Source organism: Callorhinus ursinus, unplaced genomic scaffold (assembly GCF_003265705.2).
Source record: "Callorhinus ursinus isolate GAN/ISIS: 27379988/994484 unplaced genomic scaffold, GSC_fseal_2.0 scaffold3, whole genome shotgun sequence".
NCBI classification, from domain to species: Eukaryota; Metazoa; Chordata; class Mammalia; order Carnivora; family Otariidae; genus Callorhinus; species Callorhinus ursinus.
In genome coordinates, this window is record NW_027397065.1 from 62455782 (window position 1) to 62474506 (window position 18725).

The 18725-nt window shown below is 35.3% G+C and overlaps 1 protein-coding gene across 2 annotated transcripts in view; it reads left to right on the forward strand.

The window, feature by feature from the left end:
- Positions 1 to 17846, forward strand: part of FYB1 (FYN binding protein 1) — a 155059-nt gene extending 137213 nt beyond the window's left edge. For both annotated transcript variants that reach the window (XM_025867365.2, XM_025867366.1), the window contains 6 exons: positions 79 to 145; positions 2664 to 2754; positions 3762 to 3924; positions 12454 to 12487; positions 14791 to 14822; positions 15831 to 17846. In XM_025867365.2, coding sequence (XP_025723150.1) covers positions 79 to 145; positions 2664 to 2754; positions 3762 to 3924; positions 12454 to 12487; positions 14791 to 14822; positions 15831 to 15853 — 410 coding nt within the window. In that variant the 3' untranslated portion in view covers positions 15854 to 17846. The remainder of the gene's footprint in view (positions 1 to 78; positions 146 to 2663; positions 2755 to 3761; positions 3925 to 12453; positions 12488 to 14790; positions 14823 to 15830) is intronic.
- Positions 17847 to 18725: the final 879 nt, after the last annotated feature.

Genomic DNA, 18725 nt, shown 5'->3' on the forward strand with positions numbered 1-18725 from the left:
ATTAAAAACATCATCGGATGCTCATATCAAAATTCAAACTAAAAGTGTTTCAACATTTGATATTTTGCCTTTTGTTAGACATGGGAGATGAAGTTTATGATGATGTGGATGCCTCTGATTTCCCTGCTCCACCAGCAGAGCTGAGGTAGGCAAAATGTTCTCATTTTGAGATGAAAATCCGACTGCTTAAGAAAATTCAACTAGAATAAAACCCCAAAGGCATGTGCATCTACTGTGTTCGATCCCGTTTACTCTGTCCTCTCTCTGATCTCAGCTCTAAGGTTTCTGCTAGGTTTGTGGGTGGAGGACCCTGATCCCCCTCCTCCGCTCCCCCCCCCTCCCCGGGGTGTTCTGCCCCTGATTATTCTCTGCCCGGTGACTCACTGATGTCTACATTCATTTATTCCTTCGTGTACTCATTCACTCGGAAAATATTTGAGAGTCTGATCACAAATGATGTCACTGATTCATCTCCTCCCTTTATTTTTACCCTTTTCCCAAAAGCTTTTTTGTCTTGAACACACGTCTTAGTTTATATCTCACCCCTCACCTACCTTCTTCAAATCTCTTCTGTCCTCCACAAGATTTTTTCCTTTTATGAAAAAAAAAGATGATTTGTGTTTTCAGAGGACTTTGCTCTATCTCTTTTTCACAAAAGCATCAGATTCTCGAAGGTTCCATTCAAATTAAAAAAAAAAAAACGTTAAGGCTGAATAGTGACATTCTTCAACTCACCTAAGGTTTCAATTTAATTTTATGATAAAACTGTATGAAAAACTGTTAAGATCAGTTAGTACAAAAGGAGTACCATTTGAAACCTCTTTTGAAATAGAAAATAACATGGTAAGATGCTTTTTTATATTCCAATAAACATGTGAGATGAGCTGATACATACAGTGTAGAAAAGCAAGAATACCTCTGTAGCTTTCTCAGGAAAAAGGTGAATAAAAAGATCTTGAGCTTGATTAGTGAAAGGATGAAAGTGACATAAATGGGAGACAATATGCAGCGTCTTCTGAGTGATACCTGCAAAAATGCATGAGTGTTTATTTATTTAGTATTTATTTTTTACCAACACTGTTAAGTTAATGTTACTGAACAAGAGAAAAGTATCAAGATCAAAGAAACTGAAGAGAGAATATGCTATCATTTCTATGTCAGGATCAAGTTCTATAGGCACAACAAACAAGAAAGATGAAAAGAGAACCCTTCTCCTTTTTTCTGAAAAGAAAATCTAATCTTCAGTAATATGTTAGGTTTGAAAATTCCTCACCACTGGGAAGTCACTTCTATCCCTGACATTTTTTAATGCACTTTTCTGTTTTATATTACTGTAAAAATGTCACCACATTCCATTAAACAGCTCTCTAGGAACCCAGTTACACACTGGACCTTTCCTTCAAGTAGAACAAACCCCGGCTGATTAAACTTTATGCGATATGTACCATTTTCTTTGCTGCTGCTTATTTTCAGAGTTTAAAGACTATTTTATGTTCTCTAACGTAATATTCTATTTTTAAACTAAAACTAAACTTCAATAAGTTATTTTCCAAGAGAGCTCATGGGCCATTTTTAACATGCATGTATGTCCTGATAGTTCCAAAGTGCTAATTTGGGACAGCAAATCCACTACTGACCAGAGCACCGTAACACAGCAGATACTGAGGCAGGATGCAAAACCCAAGGCAGGACACTGTACTAATTCATTTCACAGTAAATGAACTAAATTCTAAGATTCAAAGCTTAGGAATCAAACATTTTAAATATATCAGTTACAAACAAAACTTTATTGTGGGTAATCTAGATAAAAATTAAAATCAGTGTTTAGAAATTTTCCTTATTCACAAAAATTCTGATTTTTAAAATTCCCTCCTTCAGAGATTCCCATCCTCTCCCTAACATCCACATTGAACCCTAGCAAATGTTCCTCAGCCTTGGTTGCAAATTAGTATTACCTGGGGAGCTTTAAAACATATATGTCAGTATCTAGACCCCACTCAGTCTAATTAATTAGAATGTGTTTAATTTAATTAGAATTTCTAGGAATTAGACAAAGGCATTGGTACTTTTTTAAAACTTCCCAGGTGATCCTGTATGTGGCTGGGCTGAAGAATCACTATCGTAGGCTTATTCTTATGACAATTAGCATCAGTCTAGTTGGTATCTATGAGATAAAATGTTACTCCGGCTTCATTTTAAATAGATATGAAAACCTGACATATAGATAAACTTTTCAAGCCATAAAAATCAATTTTTAAAAAAATGTTCTTCTTCATAAAGCCTTTTCTATGATATTGGCCAAGCCACTTAATTATCTAGGAAGGTTTGAAAAAATACAGAGAGTTTGACAATAGGGGGGTTGAATCATATGAAACCTCTGATATGTAACCACACTCACACTATACCTCAGTAATTTTATATGGTTCACCATAATAGATAATCACCTACTTCCATTTTAACCATAATCTGTATTATTTTGAAGAATCTCTTCTGTGTTATGAAATATTATCACTTATTACAATGAATGTACTAGATTTCTAAGAAAAGGAATTAATTAAAAACAAAATTTAACAAAATTATAATGTTATGGATGAAGTCTCTATTGTATGCTGTTCTTTTTAAACTAAGCTAAATGTTGTTTTATGTGTGTTCTGCCATCTTAGTCAAGGAGCCAAGGCTAAGACAGAAGAAAAAGATCCCAGGAAGCTAAAAAAGCAGGAAAAAGAAGAGAAAGACTTCAGGAAAAAGTTTAAAGTATGTCATATTTAAATATCAAAGTTCAAAGTGTAATGAAAAAACCAATGATTTTTAAGTACCAAAATGCACGTATTAAAAGTGTAATATCAGTAGCAGTTATCCATCCTAACTCCTTTATTTTCTATATAATTTTCTTTACATTTGAACTTATTCCTTTAACAAATTAAGCAAACTCTCATACGTGCACAATACATATACTGCAATAATCATTTAAATTCAGCTGTTCTTTGAACTTTAATAATAAGATAATATAAAAATAGAATGGATAAAAAAGATTATATGTATATACACACACACACACAAATATATATACATACACTGGAATATTACTCGGCCATGGAAAAGAAGGAAATCTTGCCATTTGTGACAACATGGATGGCCCGTAAGGGCATTATGCTGAGTGAAGTAAGTCAAACAGGGGAAGACGAATGTTCTATAATATCACTTATATGTGGAATCTTAAAAAGCCAAACGCACGGAAACCAAGTAAAATGATAGTTACCAGAGGCTGGGGTGGGGTACATGGAGGAGATGTTGGTCAGAGGTACAAACTTTCAGTTATAAGATGACTAAGCTTTAGGGGTCTAATGTACAGCATGGTCATTATCCTTAACAATACTGTATTATATACTTGAAAGTTGTAAAGAGAGTGAATCTTAAATGTTCTCACCCCAAAAGGAAGTGGAAATTATGTGAGGTGTTGGAGGTGTTAGCTAAAGATATGATGGTAATCATTTTGTAATATATGAGTATATCAAATCAACACATGCACACCTTTAATTTAAAAGATGTTTTTAATTTTAAAAATAGTGATTATATTAGGTTGGTGAGATTATGAGTAGTTTTTCCCTCAAAAATTTTTCTTTAATGTTTTTACATTATTTTTTTTAAAACAAGGAACTATTTATTTAGCAAAGGCTTTCTTAGTACATCTGTCAACAAATGGATTAGTTTAATAATACACATCAATCAATAATATAAATGTTTTTCTTTTTTTTTCCCAGTATGATGGTGAGATTAGAGTCCTATATTCGACCAAAGTTGCACCCTCCTTAACTTCTAAAAGGTGGGGCACCAGAGATCTGCAGGTGAAGCCTGGTGAATCTCTTGAAGTTATACAAAGCACTGATGATACAAAAGTTCTTTGCAGAAATGAAGAAGGAAAATGTAAGTTACTGCTTACTTACATCGATACGGCACTCCAGGATTTAAAAATCAAACACGGTTTCCTGATCACTCCTATTTTATTAACTTCGTTTTGTCTGTGCTTTATGAATTGTGGAATACATTAAGAAACTAGAGATCTTGCTGTGCTGAAATTGATGCATTTTATTTGAATCATTTTTCATTTCCCACCTGCTGTATTTGGCACTGTGGTGCCAAGGTAATGCCAAATTAGTACTTCTCAAAATGCGGCCCCACAGACCACCAGCATCAGAAAACCCTTTGTGTACTAAAATCACAGTTGCCTGGATCCGCCCTTGATGTGCTGAGTTATGAGTTCTGGGGAGTCAGATGGAATCTGGGATCATCACTCCTTCCCTAGCTTATTCTCAGGTACACGAGAGTGAGAAGCGGTGTGCTGAAGGAGTGAGTGGCTCTTGTTCTGGCCTGGTTTTGAAATTATATAGCACATGGCACATCTAGAATTTCCAGTCTTCCTACCTTGCACACTTGTTTTCATTTCCTATTTGGACACACTTCATACAACATAGTATTCCAAATGAATATAAGAGAGTCCCCTGTCTTCTTTCCAATTTATGGGCTATTGAAACTGATGGAGGGAAATGTTTTTGTGACATTTGAAAAGGAAGCTTATTTCACTTAGAGTCCAGGGAAGAGTAATTCAAAATTATGCTTCCTGTATTTATTTTTTAATTTAATTTAATTTCAATTTAATTCCAGTGTAGTTAATGTGCAGTGTTATATTAGTTCCAGGAGTAAAATATAATGAGTCAGCACTCCCATACATCACCCAGCACTGGTCACAAGTGCACGCCTTCATACAGCATCGTATTCCACATGAATACAAGAGAGTCCCTGTCTTCTTTGACTTTATCGGCTATTAAAACCAACAGATGGAAATGTTCTTGTCAAATTTTAAAAAGAAGCTTATTTTATTTAAAGTCCAGGGAAGAGCCATTCAAAATTATGTGTCCTATATTTAAAAGCAAAGAGTCAGTGTGGCTGCCCCCTATCAGCTCGGTTAGTCTGTGTGGAAAACATGAACTCTGAGTCGAATTTTAATGACAGGAAGGTGACTCAGGGACAGGAACTGAAATGGGAGTTTTAAGAATAAAACCAGTGACTCAAGGTTGGGGAAATGGATCTAAAGTTATCATGGAGGAGGTGTGGCTGGCTTTTAAAAGGAGAAAATGAAATGTGGGTACAAAGGATAAAAGACATGGGCAGTGTAGTATTAAGACTCAAAGGTCACTGGAGATAATGTGTAAACAGTGCTCCAGGAGACGAAGAAAGCCCTCATTCAGGCTAGCATTTGTGAGGATGTAATCCAAGGAATAGCTTTACATGCAAACAAACTCTATGCGTTAAAAGGTCATCAAAAATATTAAAAAGTTTAAAAATTCAGAAAGTATTAAATAGGTTATGATTAATATACCGGATTGAATATTTACATGATGACTATGATAATAATGTGAGGAAATTCTCATGACACAATAGTAAGAGAAATACGAAGCCTCCTTAATGTGGGATTGGATTTACAGCCAGGTTAAAAAATTATGTAAATAAGAGAAACTAAGCTACGCTGCTAATAGAGGCTGATTGAAGTGATGAGCCTAAATGAACCTGTTTTCTCTCCTCTGCTTTCCAAATTATATCACATTTTTTACAAGAGAGAATTTTCCTAGTACCCTCGTCCTGTGGCCCTTTCTCCAGCATACAAGCTTCAGACCGATCTTGCCCTGCTGTCCTGAGATTCTTGTCTTTCACAACAAAGCCCATCTAAAGCCATGCTCCTCAATTCCAAAGTGCACACCCATTGCGTGGGGATCTTGTCAAATATGCTGATTCTGATTCAGTAGGTCTGAGGTGAAGTGTAACACTCTGCATTTTACTAAGCCACCAGGGGATGGATGCTGCTGGCCCATGGAACATACTCTTGACTAACAAGGGTATAAACGGCTTCATCAACAACCTGTATGGATATAGATGAGCGGGAAGATGCAGCACCAGAAACGAAAATTTGGAGGAGACCCTTATCTTTCTAGGAGCCAGTAGACCTTAAGAGTGAGAAAAACAGTAACTACTCAGGATGATTCTGTAAGCTGCTATCATTTCCTATTTGGACATCAATAATTCTGAATACTGTTATGAATACTGGAGGGCTCCTGCCCTCTTAGAATTTATCACTGGGTAAAAATGAGAAGGGTGAACATTATGTAAAATGCTGATAGATCACAAGCAATGGCTCCAGGTAACTTTTATCAGGTTTTTTTCTGGCTCAATACCAATGCACTTTACAAGTCCCAAGCTCACTGATAACTAATTCAAGTCTTAGGTGGTTTGGGGTCCATCTCCAACAGAACGGAAACCTGATGATTCTATCAGTAGTGCTTGTATACCTTATGTTTTTTATTTAAAGACTTTCTTTGGACTCTGGACTTTGTCTTAGCTTCTCCATTTAGGGGGTGATTCTGGGAATCACTTATGAGCAAGTGGAAAAGGAGATAGGAAAGGAAAGGCAGTCAATAAAGCCTTGTAATGGAAAAAGTTGCCACTTAGATAATTGGAGCTTATACCACTTGAGAACTCAGAGTGGCAGTGTTATCACATCCAATGGGAAACAAATTGGGGTACTGATACATCAACTCCCGTCCATGTGGAGTTGAAGCCTACTTCTGGGCAGGTGGCGAGCCATTCGGGATACCAAGCAAGCTGACAAAGAGCTCTGGAAGCCAGAGAAGGGTGATCAGTTAAAAAAAAAAAATTGCAAGTGCTGTCCTTTGGAAGTTGGGTGAGCCAAAAGGCACTGACAGGGGGAAGGGGGAAGGTCTATGGGAAGGCCACCCGGAGCATCTGCTGTTGCCTTTCATGTTAAGTTTTATTCCAAAATATAATTATCATATCTGCTTAATTTCACTTTTATTTTGCCAAATCTCCTGCTTTTCATAACTTTTCTAAACCTCCTGCTTATTCCTTCCTTGAACTGGATCCTTGGCATTCTTAATTTCCCTCATCTCTGATCCATTGTGCATGTAACTTCTATAGGATTTGGGAGAATTGTTGTGTAGACTTAACCCTCTCTCATCTAGATTATTGCAATAGCCTTTCAAATGATATGTCTACCTTACCCTTACTCTCAGCCAATCCACCTGCCACACCATTACTCAAATACTGTTTTTTAAAAAACAAATAGTATCTCTACGCTAGTACATAAAACCCTGTGGATCTAGTCTCAACCCCATCAACTATTTCCCATCTGCAACGGCCACTCCAAAAATATATACTACTGACTTGTCATTCCCTGAATAAATTATGCTATTTCATCCTTCTATGCTGTTTTATTCTACATCTAATGCCCATAATTGTCTACTAAAAACAATCCAGTTGTCTAAAATTGGAAGCACACCCACTCCTTACTCCTCAGTCACCCATCACAATTTCTCTCTCCCCGGCCCCACCATGCTACTGCTTTTGTCCCTGTAATTGTCCTTCCTATTTTATCAATCTAGTATTCATATTAGACTCTGAGATTGAGAGTAACTTCACTGAAATGTTCTCAACACTACTGCCAATACATCCTGTGGTGCTTGGCACCTTGCTCAGGGCTTTCTGAATTGAATGTAACAATTTGGAAATTGCAGTTGGAGAACCAGATGAAAGTCTGACATATAGACATGCACAGGAAGAAGTCTGCAGAATAGTTTAACTTGCTAGAAGACAGACGTTCTCTTAGTCTTAGTGATGTGGTTTGCTTGCTGTGTATCATTTAGGAGTCTTTAAATGTTTCAGTTCCTTATTTCTACATCTGCTTAGCTGTAAAGGCATTTGCAATCCAACACCATGGTAACCTTAACATTTTCCTTACTTTCCATTCTTAATCCATCAAAGAAAAGCAAGCATAGCTTACTTAAACTTAATTTGTAATGGTAGGAAATTAGGGGCAAAAGCATTAACAACAATCTCTTCCCATTGTGGAGTTGAGTACAAGCCACCATTACAAGCATTCTCACATTTGATCAGTTCACCCACTGGCTTGTGGAAACACATATCGCAGAGGCGTTGAGATCTTAACTATGTATTTCTGGCACATCCCCAGATGTTTAGAATTTCTTGCTAATATTTGAGCGTATTCCACAACTCGATGTCTCGTAAGCTGTGGGTTTCCCCACCTCCTGTCACTGGAGCAAAATTTTCTACAAAAAGTGTGGAAGGAGACATGAACTGAATTATTTGTGATTAAAATGTACTCCATTTTCTTCGGGCATCAAGGAAAGGGAATTTCAAAGATAGTTTGGATTTTCTCAAATCCAATTAATCATTCCTTTGCTTAAATAATTTTGTTTTCAATTTTAAAACAGCATATGCTCACTGAAGAAAATTTTTTAAATTCAGAAACTTTAAAAGTCCTCTGATCTGAAGCCCTAGAAAGGAGAAAGAGACAGAGAGAACATTTCTATAATACTAGGCTAATAATTTATATTTAGTCTTCTACACTGTGTTTTGTTTTTTTCTGTCTGTTATATTATGAGCAGGTTCCCTTGAAGTCAGGCATTGTTCCACTTGTGTGGGTAAATCTGTGCAACATGATTTTATTGTTTTTAACCTGCATGAGGCCAAATTCAGTAAATTGAACTTTATTTCTGGACTCGTCATGACAGATGAAATAATAAAGAAATAACAAAAGTTGTCATTTTTATTAAGCAAGAAATTTGAAAATATTAGAATGAAGATATTTTCAACTTTTCCAAAAATGATTTTGTGTTCCTTCATAACTTTGTATTCATGACACCCTTCTTAAAGGTGAATCAGTCCTGAGAACTGGCTCATACGGGGGATGGGTGTTACTTTCTGAATTAGCTTTATCCCACCACATATTTCAAAACACTTGTTTCAAGGCTCTGTGCCCTGCTGTATGAATATGAAGTTTCCAAATAATAATTTCATATTAGTTTCCAAGTAAAAATTTCAATTTCATATTCAATAATAATTCATGTGAGAATCCCTGGTGGGCCAGTACCCACAGTAAACATGGTACCCATTCTACATGGCATGGAGCCACGATGACTTTTTTGCTTCTTTCATTTGTACTTCTCATTAATATTCCTTATGATGGATGTACATGGAACACTGAAGCAAAGAGATCATTTTTCTACTACAAAAATAATTATTTCTAGGAACTATAATGGAGAGATTATATAAAATATAAAAATTCATGGTGGGTCCCTTTTTTCAACACTGTCATGAATCAATCATGCTTTTAATAGAATGAGGTTTTAGAGATTTTTAAAGGTACTAGACAGCGAAATCTATGCTGTATTAAAAGTCATTAACCCTGTAAAAATGCTATAGAATAGTAATTTTATAGCTAATGAGCCCCAAATTGTCACATCATTTCAGGAAACTAAAATAGAGCAGTACAGTACCATCTCACACTGCATCTCCTTGATACATTTTCTTAAGCAATATTCATCATCATTCATATTTATGTAGCTCACCCACAAAAGCAACAGCTATGGCAGAGCATCCAACAAAAGGGAAAGCCATTGCTTAGAGCTCTGGAATAGGTAAGATATAGGAGGAAATATAATAGGGGTTTGAGAATCTAAAATATATTTTTTATAATTAATTTTGTGAAGACAGGCTATTAAGCTGTATATCATGAGTTATTAACTTTGGTCATGTAAAGGACTATTCAATGCTTAATTACTACAGACAGTACTTAATCCAGGTCTACACAATTTTAGCATAGATGAGTTTTCTCTTTTTTTTAAGATTTTATTTATTTATTTGACAGAGAGAGAGAGAGCACAAGCAGGGGGAGCAGCAGGGAGAGGGAGAGGGAGAGGCAGGCTACCCGCCGAGCAGGGGAGCCGATGCGGGACTCGATCCCAGGACCCTGGGATCATGACCTGAGCCGAAGGCAGACGTTTAATGGACTGAGCCACCCAGGCCCCTCCAGCATAGATGAATTTTCAAAACATTTCTTAAAAGCAAAGGAAAATAAACACTTTTAATTTCCAAAAATGATGTTTATATTCTTTGTTTTGTTCTTTATTTCTTTAAATCTTCTAATGATTTTTTAAAAAAAACAGGAATATATTGATGCTGGAGTAAGTCCAGTCTCTGGCAATAGCTTTAATTTCTTATCCTCTAATTTTAGTTCAGACACATTACAAAGCCTGAACAGCTCACAGAGATTTCCTTCACTGTCAAAAGCTTCAACTCATCTACGTCATTACTTTTAAATTATTAAGTTAAACATGAATATCTCATGGGAACACTTATTATTGTATTCTTTTATTTCCCAATTTGTTTTAAGAAAAAAAACTCAAAAGAAAAGAAGAGCCACCAATTTTAACTAATGGAAACAAAAAAAGTTTGGACTATTACTGTCTATAGAGAAATGTTCACATTTTATTTTAGCTCTAAACATCAGTGCAGGTAAAGCTTTTGGGTCCATGACACGAAATCCAGTTTGTTCTAAAAACTTGTTATCTGTATAGATTTTTCTCTTTTGAGAGACACATGTAGAATTTAATTTCTTAGAGACGAGCTCATCCCCTTTTAAAAATTAGGTTAAATTATGATATATACCTTAAATTTTTTAGAAGTCTATTAACATGAAATGAATAAAAGAACTGTGATATCAAAGACAACCAAGGATATTAATTTTAGATGTTCTTACATTAATAATTTTTGCTACTGCTTTAACTGAAATAAAAAAGGAAGGTATAACAAGGTCTAATTTTTCAGAGTCTGAGAAAAATATTACATTATTGTGCTTTTATCATTTTGACACATGCTTCATTATTTCCATACTACAGGAATTCAAAGATAACTTTGATTCTTCCTTTTCCAAATAGGATTCTAATAAAGTTTTCATTAAAAAGTGGTGTATTTCTTGATAAAATATTTCAGTGGAGTTTTTTTTACCCTGGAATATTTCAGGGGAAAGTTCATTTTCTTACGTTTCAATCTATAGTTTCATTTGTATAATCCCACTTTTTTTAAAAAAAATGTTTTTGCATGTTAAATCAATGGCAATATAACATCAGTATGTTTAAGTAAGTTTATTATCATTTGTATCAATCTTTGCCTATGAGCTTCCTGGTTTATAATTGTTTACACATTTACTCTAATAAAAATTAGATCTAAAGTGGACCAAGACCAATAGATTGGCTCTGAAAGAATTTAGAGGCTGTATTGACAAGGCAATGAATGCTATTAATCTCAAGCATACGGTAGTGTTTAGGTACTAACACAAAATTAATAATTCCAAAGATTAGTAATATTCATTAAATGTCAACAGAAATTTTCTCAAGAAAAGTAGTCTGAATTTTTTCTTAGGATTATTTTGCACAATAGGGGCGAAGATAACCTTTACTTTTTTGCATAAAATATGGTCTATTTCCTATTTAATAGGGGAATCACTTGAATGCCTGGTATGTGTTCTTTTTTTTTTTAAGATTTATTTATTTGACAGAGAGAGACACAGCGAGAGAGGGAACACAAAGGCAGGGGGAGTGGGAGGGGGAGAGGCAGGCTTCCCGCGGAGCAGGGAGCCCGATGCGGGGCTTGATCCCAGGACCCTGGGATCATGACCTGAGCTGAAAGCAGGCGCTTAACCAACTGAGCCACCCAGACGCCCCCTGGTATGTGTTCTTCTAATAATGATTTGTTTCATGAAAGATGAAAATGCATATGTTGACGCTGTCAAATGGCAAAAGCAGTATGGAAGACCTTCCACACTGAACGTGAGAATTATTTTGAGACCGTTTAGAATGCATACTCCCCCCAAGTAATCCCAAGATTGCTGATCTGAAAGGGGAGTTGAAAACAGTTTTGACTCTGTTCAATATAATAGAATTTTAAAAGTTAAGGCTTTGATCTGGTGGTATTTGAAATACCTACCTACGAACTACTTTTGTATTTAGAGAAACTACATCTCCCTAGGACTGGGTCTCATGGGTAACACCATGAAAAAATAGAGTAAAATTTGGTAGAGCCTTGTGCTAGGACCTGCAGCAGTTTGGAGAAGAAGGTAATTTGTTTCTCTTTAAGGGGAAAGGTCGTAAATGGAGGAAAAGAGACATGTAAGAGACAGTGAAAAAAATTGAGAGAAAAGGAAAAGAAAAGAAGGGGGGAAAAGTGGACACGAATAAGAAAAATAGGTCTGAGCGCCTGAGTGGTTCATTCGGTTGAGCGTCTGCCTTCGGCTCAGGTCACGATCCCAGGGTCCTGGGATCCAGCCCGGCGTCTGGCTCCCTGCTCAGTGGGGAGTCTGTTTCTCCTTTTCCCTCTGTCCTCTGGCTTGTGCTCTCTCTATCCCAAATAAATAAATAAAATCTTTAAAAAAGAAAAATAGGTCATATTTGGAAATAGAATTATTCAGTATATCACATTATATCATATTACATTAAATATTCAATTCTATTTCACTTTCTTAAAAGAAACAGTAAAGATTATTAGATTCTGTACTATTAATAAAATTTATTTTCTTTTTTTTCATAGATGGTTATGTCCTTCGGAGTTACTTGGTAGACAAGTAAGTTCATTTTCTTCTACTACTATGCTTGCAAAAAGAATGTTATACTTTTCTTTAAGAAAGATTGCTAATAACATCTAAATAATATAACCTACTAAAGTGTCATAAATAAATTTTAAAACAATATGCTATCCTAATGTCAATGCTAATGTCATTATATACCCATAATAAAGTTAAGGTTTTCCTAAAGTGTCACTCTTTTAAATAGACAAAAACCCTTCTCGTTGATGAATATACAGTTCATAGTTATAAACACTCATTGGAGACAGACGTGGCAAACATTGGAGACAGGGGAAAACCACTAACACTTTCATTAATATTTTGCCTTTCACTTACTGATTATTGCAGTTGGTGGAATTGAATTAATCAGGGATCAATTAGTGTCTACACAGTAGGTGCTTATGTCACCTGTTAGTAATTTGGCTGCCATTTGAGGGCTTTTCTTTACTAGGCAGAGTAGAGTATTAAGTTGCCTTTTTGGAAGCATGCCAGAAAAAAAGATAGTCGTCAATGATTCTTCTATTCTTATGAATAAGACATTGTCACAGGCTGGTACTAGTGTTCTATGAGAGTCCCCCTCAAATGTTGTAAGATTCTGTTCCAAGTATATCAGTGCAAGAAGTGAACTCCGTTATCAGGTCATATGCCAACATAAAGATTTACAAAATTCTGCATAATAAAAAAATCAATGAAGATTCACAAACTGTATTCATAAACAACCTGACACCAATCAGAAAGAGACAACTCAATGCTAGTGCTTTGTCAGCAAACTGGTAAAGAGTCAAATAAAAATAATCATTATACTTTTCTTTTTCGCAGAGCATTAATCACAATGGTAGGCAAGGCACTTTTCTATTTTTCTATTTTCTATGAAAGATACAAATTTCAGGGAAAGAATACGTGGCTTCAGCAGTGATTATTACAGGATGATGAAGAGAGAATTTAGAAAGTATACTCTAAGTAATTATTGGTTCACCATCTATTGACGTGAATACTTAATAAATGTGTATTGAATGAATGATAGGAAGATCTATCCTCTTTGCATTTGTGCCAGATCTCCAGTAGCCAACCCTCCCTTAATCTCAGAGAAAGGATCCAAACAGAAGACATAGGCAGCCCACAACATCTGCCATAGTTGGCAACAACTTGGAGGGCCTGCTGCTGCTTCCATGATAAAAGCAGACATAGTACAGGAACCAAAAGTGGGTCTGGTCAAGGTGACAGTCACCTTACACTAGTCACTGAACTTTGAGACTGTAATCTCCATTTCAAGGCTATATTCGCCATTTATAAAATTTCTGTTTTAATTACTTGTATGTCATTCTCTCCTCCATTAGATTATAAGCTTCTTAAAATCAAAGCTTGTGTCTTACTCATGATTATATCTCCTCGTACGTAGGAGGGACTCGGTAGGTAAGGTGTGGAGAGCAGAATATTTTACAAAGATTCAGGACGAAGTACAACCAAAATGTGTAATAGTAGCCAGAGCTATTATTATGCATGCAGCCTATAACCATAAATATTTTTAGAATTACATAAGAATCACCATACTAACCATATCTTGGCTATTCATTTTGAAACTAATATTTATGTATTTTATAATTAATATTTAGAAATTTTAATTAGAAACATGCAAAAATAATGCACCCATTTTTTATGCCAAATATTATTCTATTTCTTTTTTAATATTATTCTATTTCATTCAACATTTGAAGTGCAAGTGAAAGTATAAATCTGATTATTAACAAATACAAAGAATCCATTAGGGGAGCACCTGGCTGGCTCAGTCAGAAGACAATGTGACTCTTGATCTCCGGTTCTGAGTTCAAGCCCCATATGGGGTATAGAGATTACTTAAAAAAAAAGACTCCATTAGGGCCCCAAGTGGAGTATTGTGCCATGACTTTTCAGTTTGTTCAGTTCAATAAGCACTTCTTGCAACATACAGCTCTGTCCTAGGCTCACGATTAGATCTAAAGGTGAACAAAGCATGCATGGTGTGTGCTCTTGAGGCATGTTTCCACTATTCCATATGTCTATGATATGGAATAAGTTGTGGGTTTTTTGGTTACTTTAGAATAGAACAGAGAATTAGGTTAAACCAATGAAAGATGATGCAGATGAGCATGAAATTTCTTCCCACTTATAAATTCACAACATTTAACTTCTCACCCTTAAATGCTTAATTGTGTCCCATAAAATCATATTACTTTTTTTCATATTACTAACTTTTTAATCTAAATATTGCCTTAATATTAAGAAGATATTTTCTTTAAAATAAAAAATTTTTTCTACATTTACAGTGATGGAGAGATCTATGATGATATTGCTGATGGTAAGTCCCACATGGCACCCACCACCGAAAACAATAACAGTGAATTTACTGTTCTTACAAATACTAAAAATAGCTTGCTGGATTAATTAGAACTTTCCAATCTGATCAGAATTTGAATCACTTGAAAATGTTAGGAAAGGTAAATGCTCTGGTATAATTTAAGAAAATTATTTTTGCACATGACTGGAAATCAAGGAAGAATCTTATTTATTTTCTTTGAAAACAGAAGTATGAAAATAGTGAATTTTTCATTATACCATTAATCTTAATATGAACTACTTTCATCCACAAAAATATGTATACTTGACCAATTAGTAGGTACTTATTTCATAACCTATAATACTCACTAGTATTCTTTTAGCATCACATAGTTACAAATTACAATCTAAAAAATTAATCTCGGGTGCTTGGGTGGCTCATTTGGTTAAGCGACTGCCTTCGGCTCAGGTCATGATCCTGGAGTCCCAGGATCAAGTTCCGCATCGGGCTCCCTGCTCAGCAGGGAGTCTGCTTCTCCCTCTGACCCTCCCCCCTCTTGTGTGCTCTCTCTCTTTCTCATTCTCTCTCTCAAATAAATAAATAGAATCTTTAAAAAAAATTTTTTTAAATTAAAAAAAAAATCTCATCTGAAACGATGCATAGAGTTACTCATGTGGCCTTTTAGTTTCCTTTGAAAATTATGATTCTTACTGATATTTAATATCGTCAATCTCATTTAGGATAACTACCAAAAAGTACATTTAATTAAGTGGCAGATAAAATAATCCTGTGTCTCATTTTGATAAAGAATAAATCTGTCCAGAAACTTTGTTACAATTAAATACTGAGCAATGAAAGTTAAATACATATATGGTCTTCCGTGTAACTACTTTTTCACAAAGTGAGCCAATTCTACATTTTTTTTTTTAATTCTAAACTGGGAGAGTATGAATCACCCACATTTCTAAACTTGGAACACTTAGAAGTTATGTGTTTTGTATAACTCTATTGAAATTCTTTTTTTTTCAGGTTGCATCTATGACAATGACTAGGTCTCGGCCTTGTTCATTCTGTTATGTGCATTTGATGCCAAAATGAAGTCTGAGTTTTAATAGACATGTGATTGGATATCTTAGAAAATGAATGCACACAACTACTTGTTACCATTTGTTATATAATTCTGATTATCCTTATGAAGTTTTGAAACTTTGGACTTAGAGATTGTAACATCTTGGAAGACTGCATCGAAGAGATGTAAGAATTACTAGATACTCCATTTCTGCCTCAACTGCAATTATGAAGGCGCTTCTTTTAGACCATCAGTAGACAGCCTCCCATCCCTAAAAAGAAAAAAAAATTGAGAAGAAATGACTGTGTTGTCTAAAGAAATATGAGGAGGAAGAATAAAGAAATAAAAGGAAGAAAATATTAAAACATTCCACAAGAAGGAAAATTATTTTCTGAACCTCTAATTATGATTGTATCTTATATTCTTTATTCAAATTATCTATCTTTAAAGGGGCACAACTGTCTCCTTTCTTGCTGGTGGGATCAATGTTTTAAAAATTACAGTGGTAGCCGAATTTGTGTATAAAGATTGTCCCTGTTTGTTAATTGGGAATATATGTTAATTATTTGATAAGAATGTATGTATTTGGTGTGCACACTTAAGATTGAAACTGTAGAAGAGTCAAAAATCAGTTTTCTTTTTGCAGATTCATCCACTAACAGTTTAATCATGTACTCTGTTTAAAGTACTGTTGGAACTAGAGTAGATAGGAATGAGGATTACCCTAAAGTTATGAAGAATGGAAGATGGACTTTGAAATTAATTAGGCTTTTATGGCACCTCTTTACTATGAAGACTCTTTTGAAGGTTTTTGCTCTTCATTTACCACTGTGGAACTTTTTTTAACGACTTTACTGGAAAGTTGGCCTAGTGTTTGGACTAGAATATTCCCTACTCATACATACTCTTTCCCAAAGCAACTCCAAACAAAATGTGAAGCATTTGGATTCCAAGTGCTAAGAACACTAAAGACCATGATACAAAATGCAAAACCCTAACACCCAAGAAAATGGCATGTTAGGTAATTTTTTCACAACTTCAAGAATAGTCAAATCCTAAAACTGGCTCTACTACTAATGAACCATGATGTGATACTGGGTAACTTCCCAGTTTCCTCATCTGCAAATTACAGGATTAGACAAAATCAGTTTTTCCCAACGTTTTTATGACCCGTTACCTCAAACTTCTATAATCCTTCCCCCAACCCCAAATCCCATATTTCAGAAACCTTTGTGTATCTTTAAAACTCATTGATTAAATAATGATTAATGCATTTTCCATTTTTTAATATTGCAAAGGCCCATTGGAGCTTCTGAAGAGTAGCCCCACTGAATTGAAATCATTTCAAATCATCGTAACTTCAGCCTTCATATGGGTAAAGTGTGATTTCCATTTGGTGTGTTAAAATTTGAAAACAGATCGTCAAAAAAAAAAAAAGAAAGAAAGAAAAGAGACCATCAACCTTTATTGCTCAACTTATAGAGTCTGGAAGTCTAAGCCCCCACATTAGAAACCAATGATGTCAAAGTCCCCCTCCAATTATGAAATACTTTGATGTCTACTTTTTGATAGGCTAAGCCAATAAATGCTCAGATGATGAAATTATTTTAATAGATAAATTACATGGTTCAAAAGTATTTTTGGTTTTGTTAAATTTGGTAGCAAATATACATAATACACTGACAGTATATCTCCAGTTATTATTTTCTGATTGAGAATAACATAAATTCAATACACTATCAGTTTTTAAAATTCCAAATTAAACCAAGAGAATATTTTAGAGTTTTGGGCTATACACCAAGAAACAGACACACACATGCCTATAAAAGATTTATATAATAGATAATCATCTTAATATAAAAGACATATTTGACATATTAATTTTAATATACTAAATATTACTTCTGTTATACTTTTATGTATGGAATTTTGTCACATGAGAAGAGCTACAAATAAATAATACCTTCAGTAGATAACTTCGCCTCCTACTTCATCAAGAAATTGAGGTCATCAACCTTTCTCTCCCGTAATTTGATCCCACATCTGCACAGTCTTTCTCTAAGGCCAATCTTACCTGTTTTTGCTTCAGCCTCAGAGGATGGAGTACTTCCTGTTCAAGACTTAACCTTCTATTAGTGTCCCTCATGCTTTTCTTCCTATTTTGAATGAAATTGAAATAACCAAGCACAATTCCCTTCAACTTCCAACAACGTTTAACCTTAACCCATGTTCAGACATTGTCCCAAGGAATAAGATGTCACTCCTCAAAGCCATTACCTTTATCAATTTCTTCTTCTTTCTTTCTCTGAAGTCTTCTTCCTTCACAATTAACTAATTCTTTCTCTCTCACACAAACACACACACAAAGTCCCCGCCCAACTTTTCCCCCATTCCCCGCTTCTCTTCCTTTTTTTTTAACTTGTTCCATTGTGCAGATTCCCTCCTCTAGGCTTACAACATACTGAAGTTCTTCTCATTCAAAAAACAACAGAAACCCTTGCCTTGAATCCAAACATCCCTCAAACTACAACCCATTTTTATCTCCTATCTTCCTTTCCTCATCCCATTGTCTTAAAACAGTAGGGTGCATTTGGCAGGAGGAGAATACTACGCCTCACAGACCCCCAACTACGGGAAGCTTAACTCACCAAAGGTCCTGCCTTCTACACTCTGAATCCCGTTTCCGCAGTTGTGCCAACACCAGGCTTCCTAGAGACTGCTCCTAGCCAATGACTAAGCATGGCAGTCCTTTTCTTGAAAGAAACAGAAGACCTCAGGTGGCAGGCTGTGGTTTGAAGACTCCCCGACTGCCTTGCCAAAACTTCCTTACCCTACATAGTATTCTGAGATGCTTC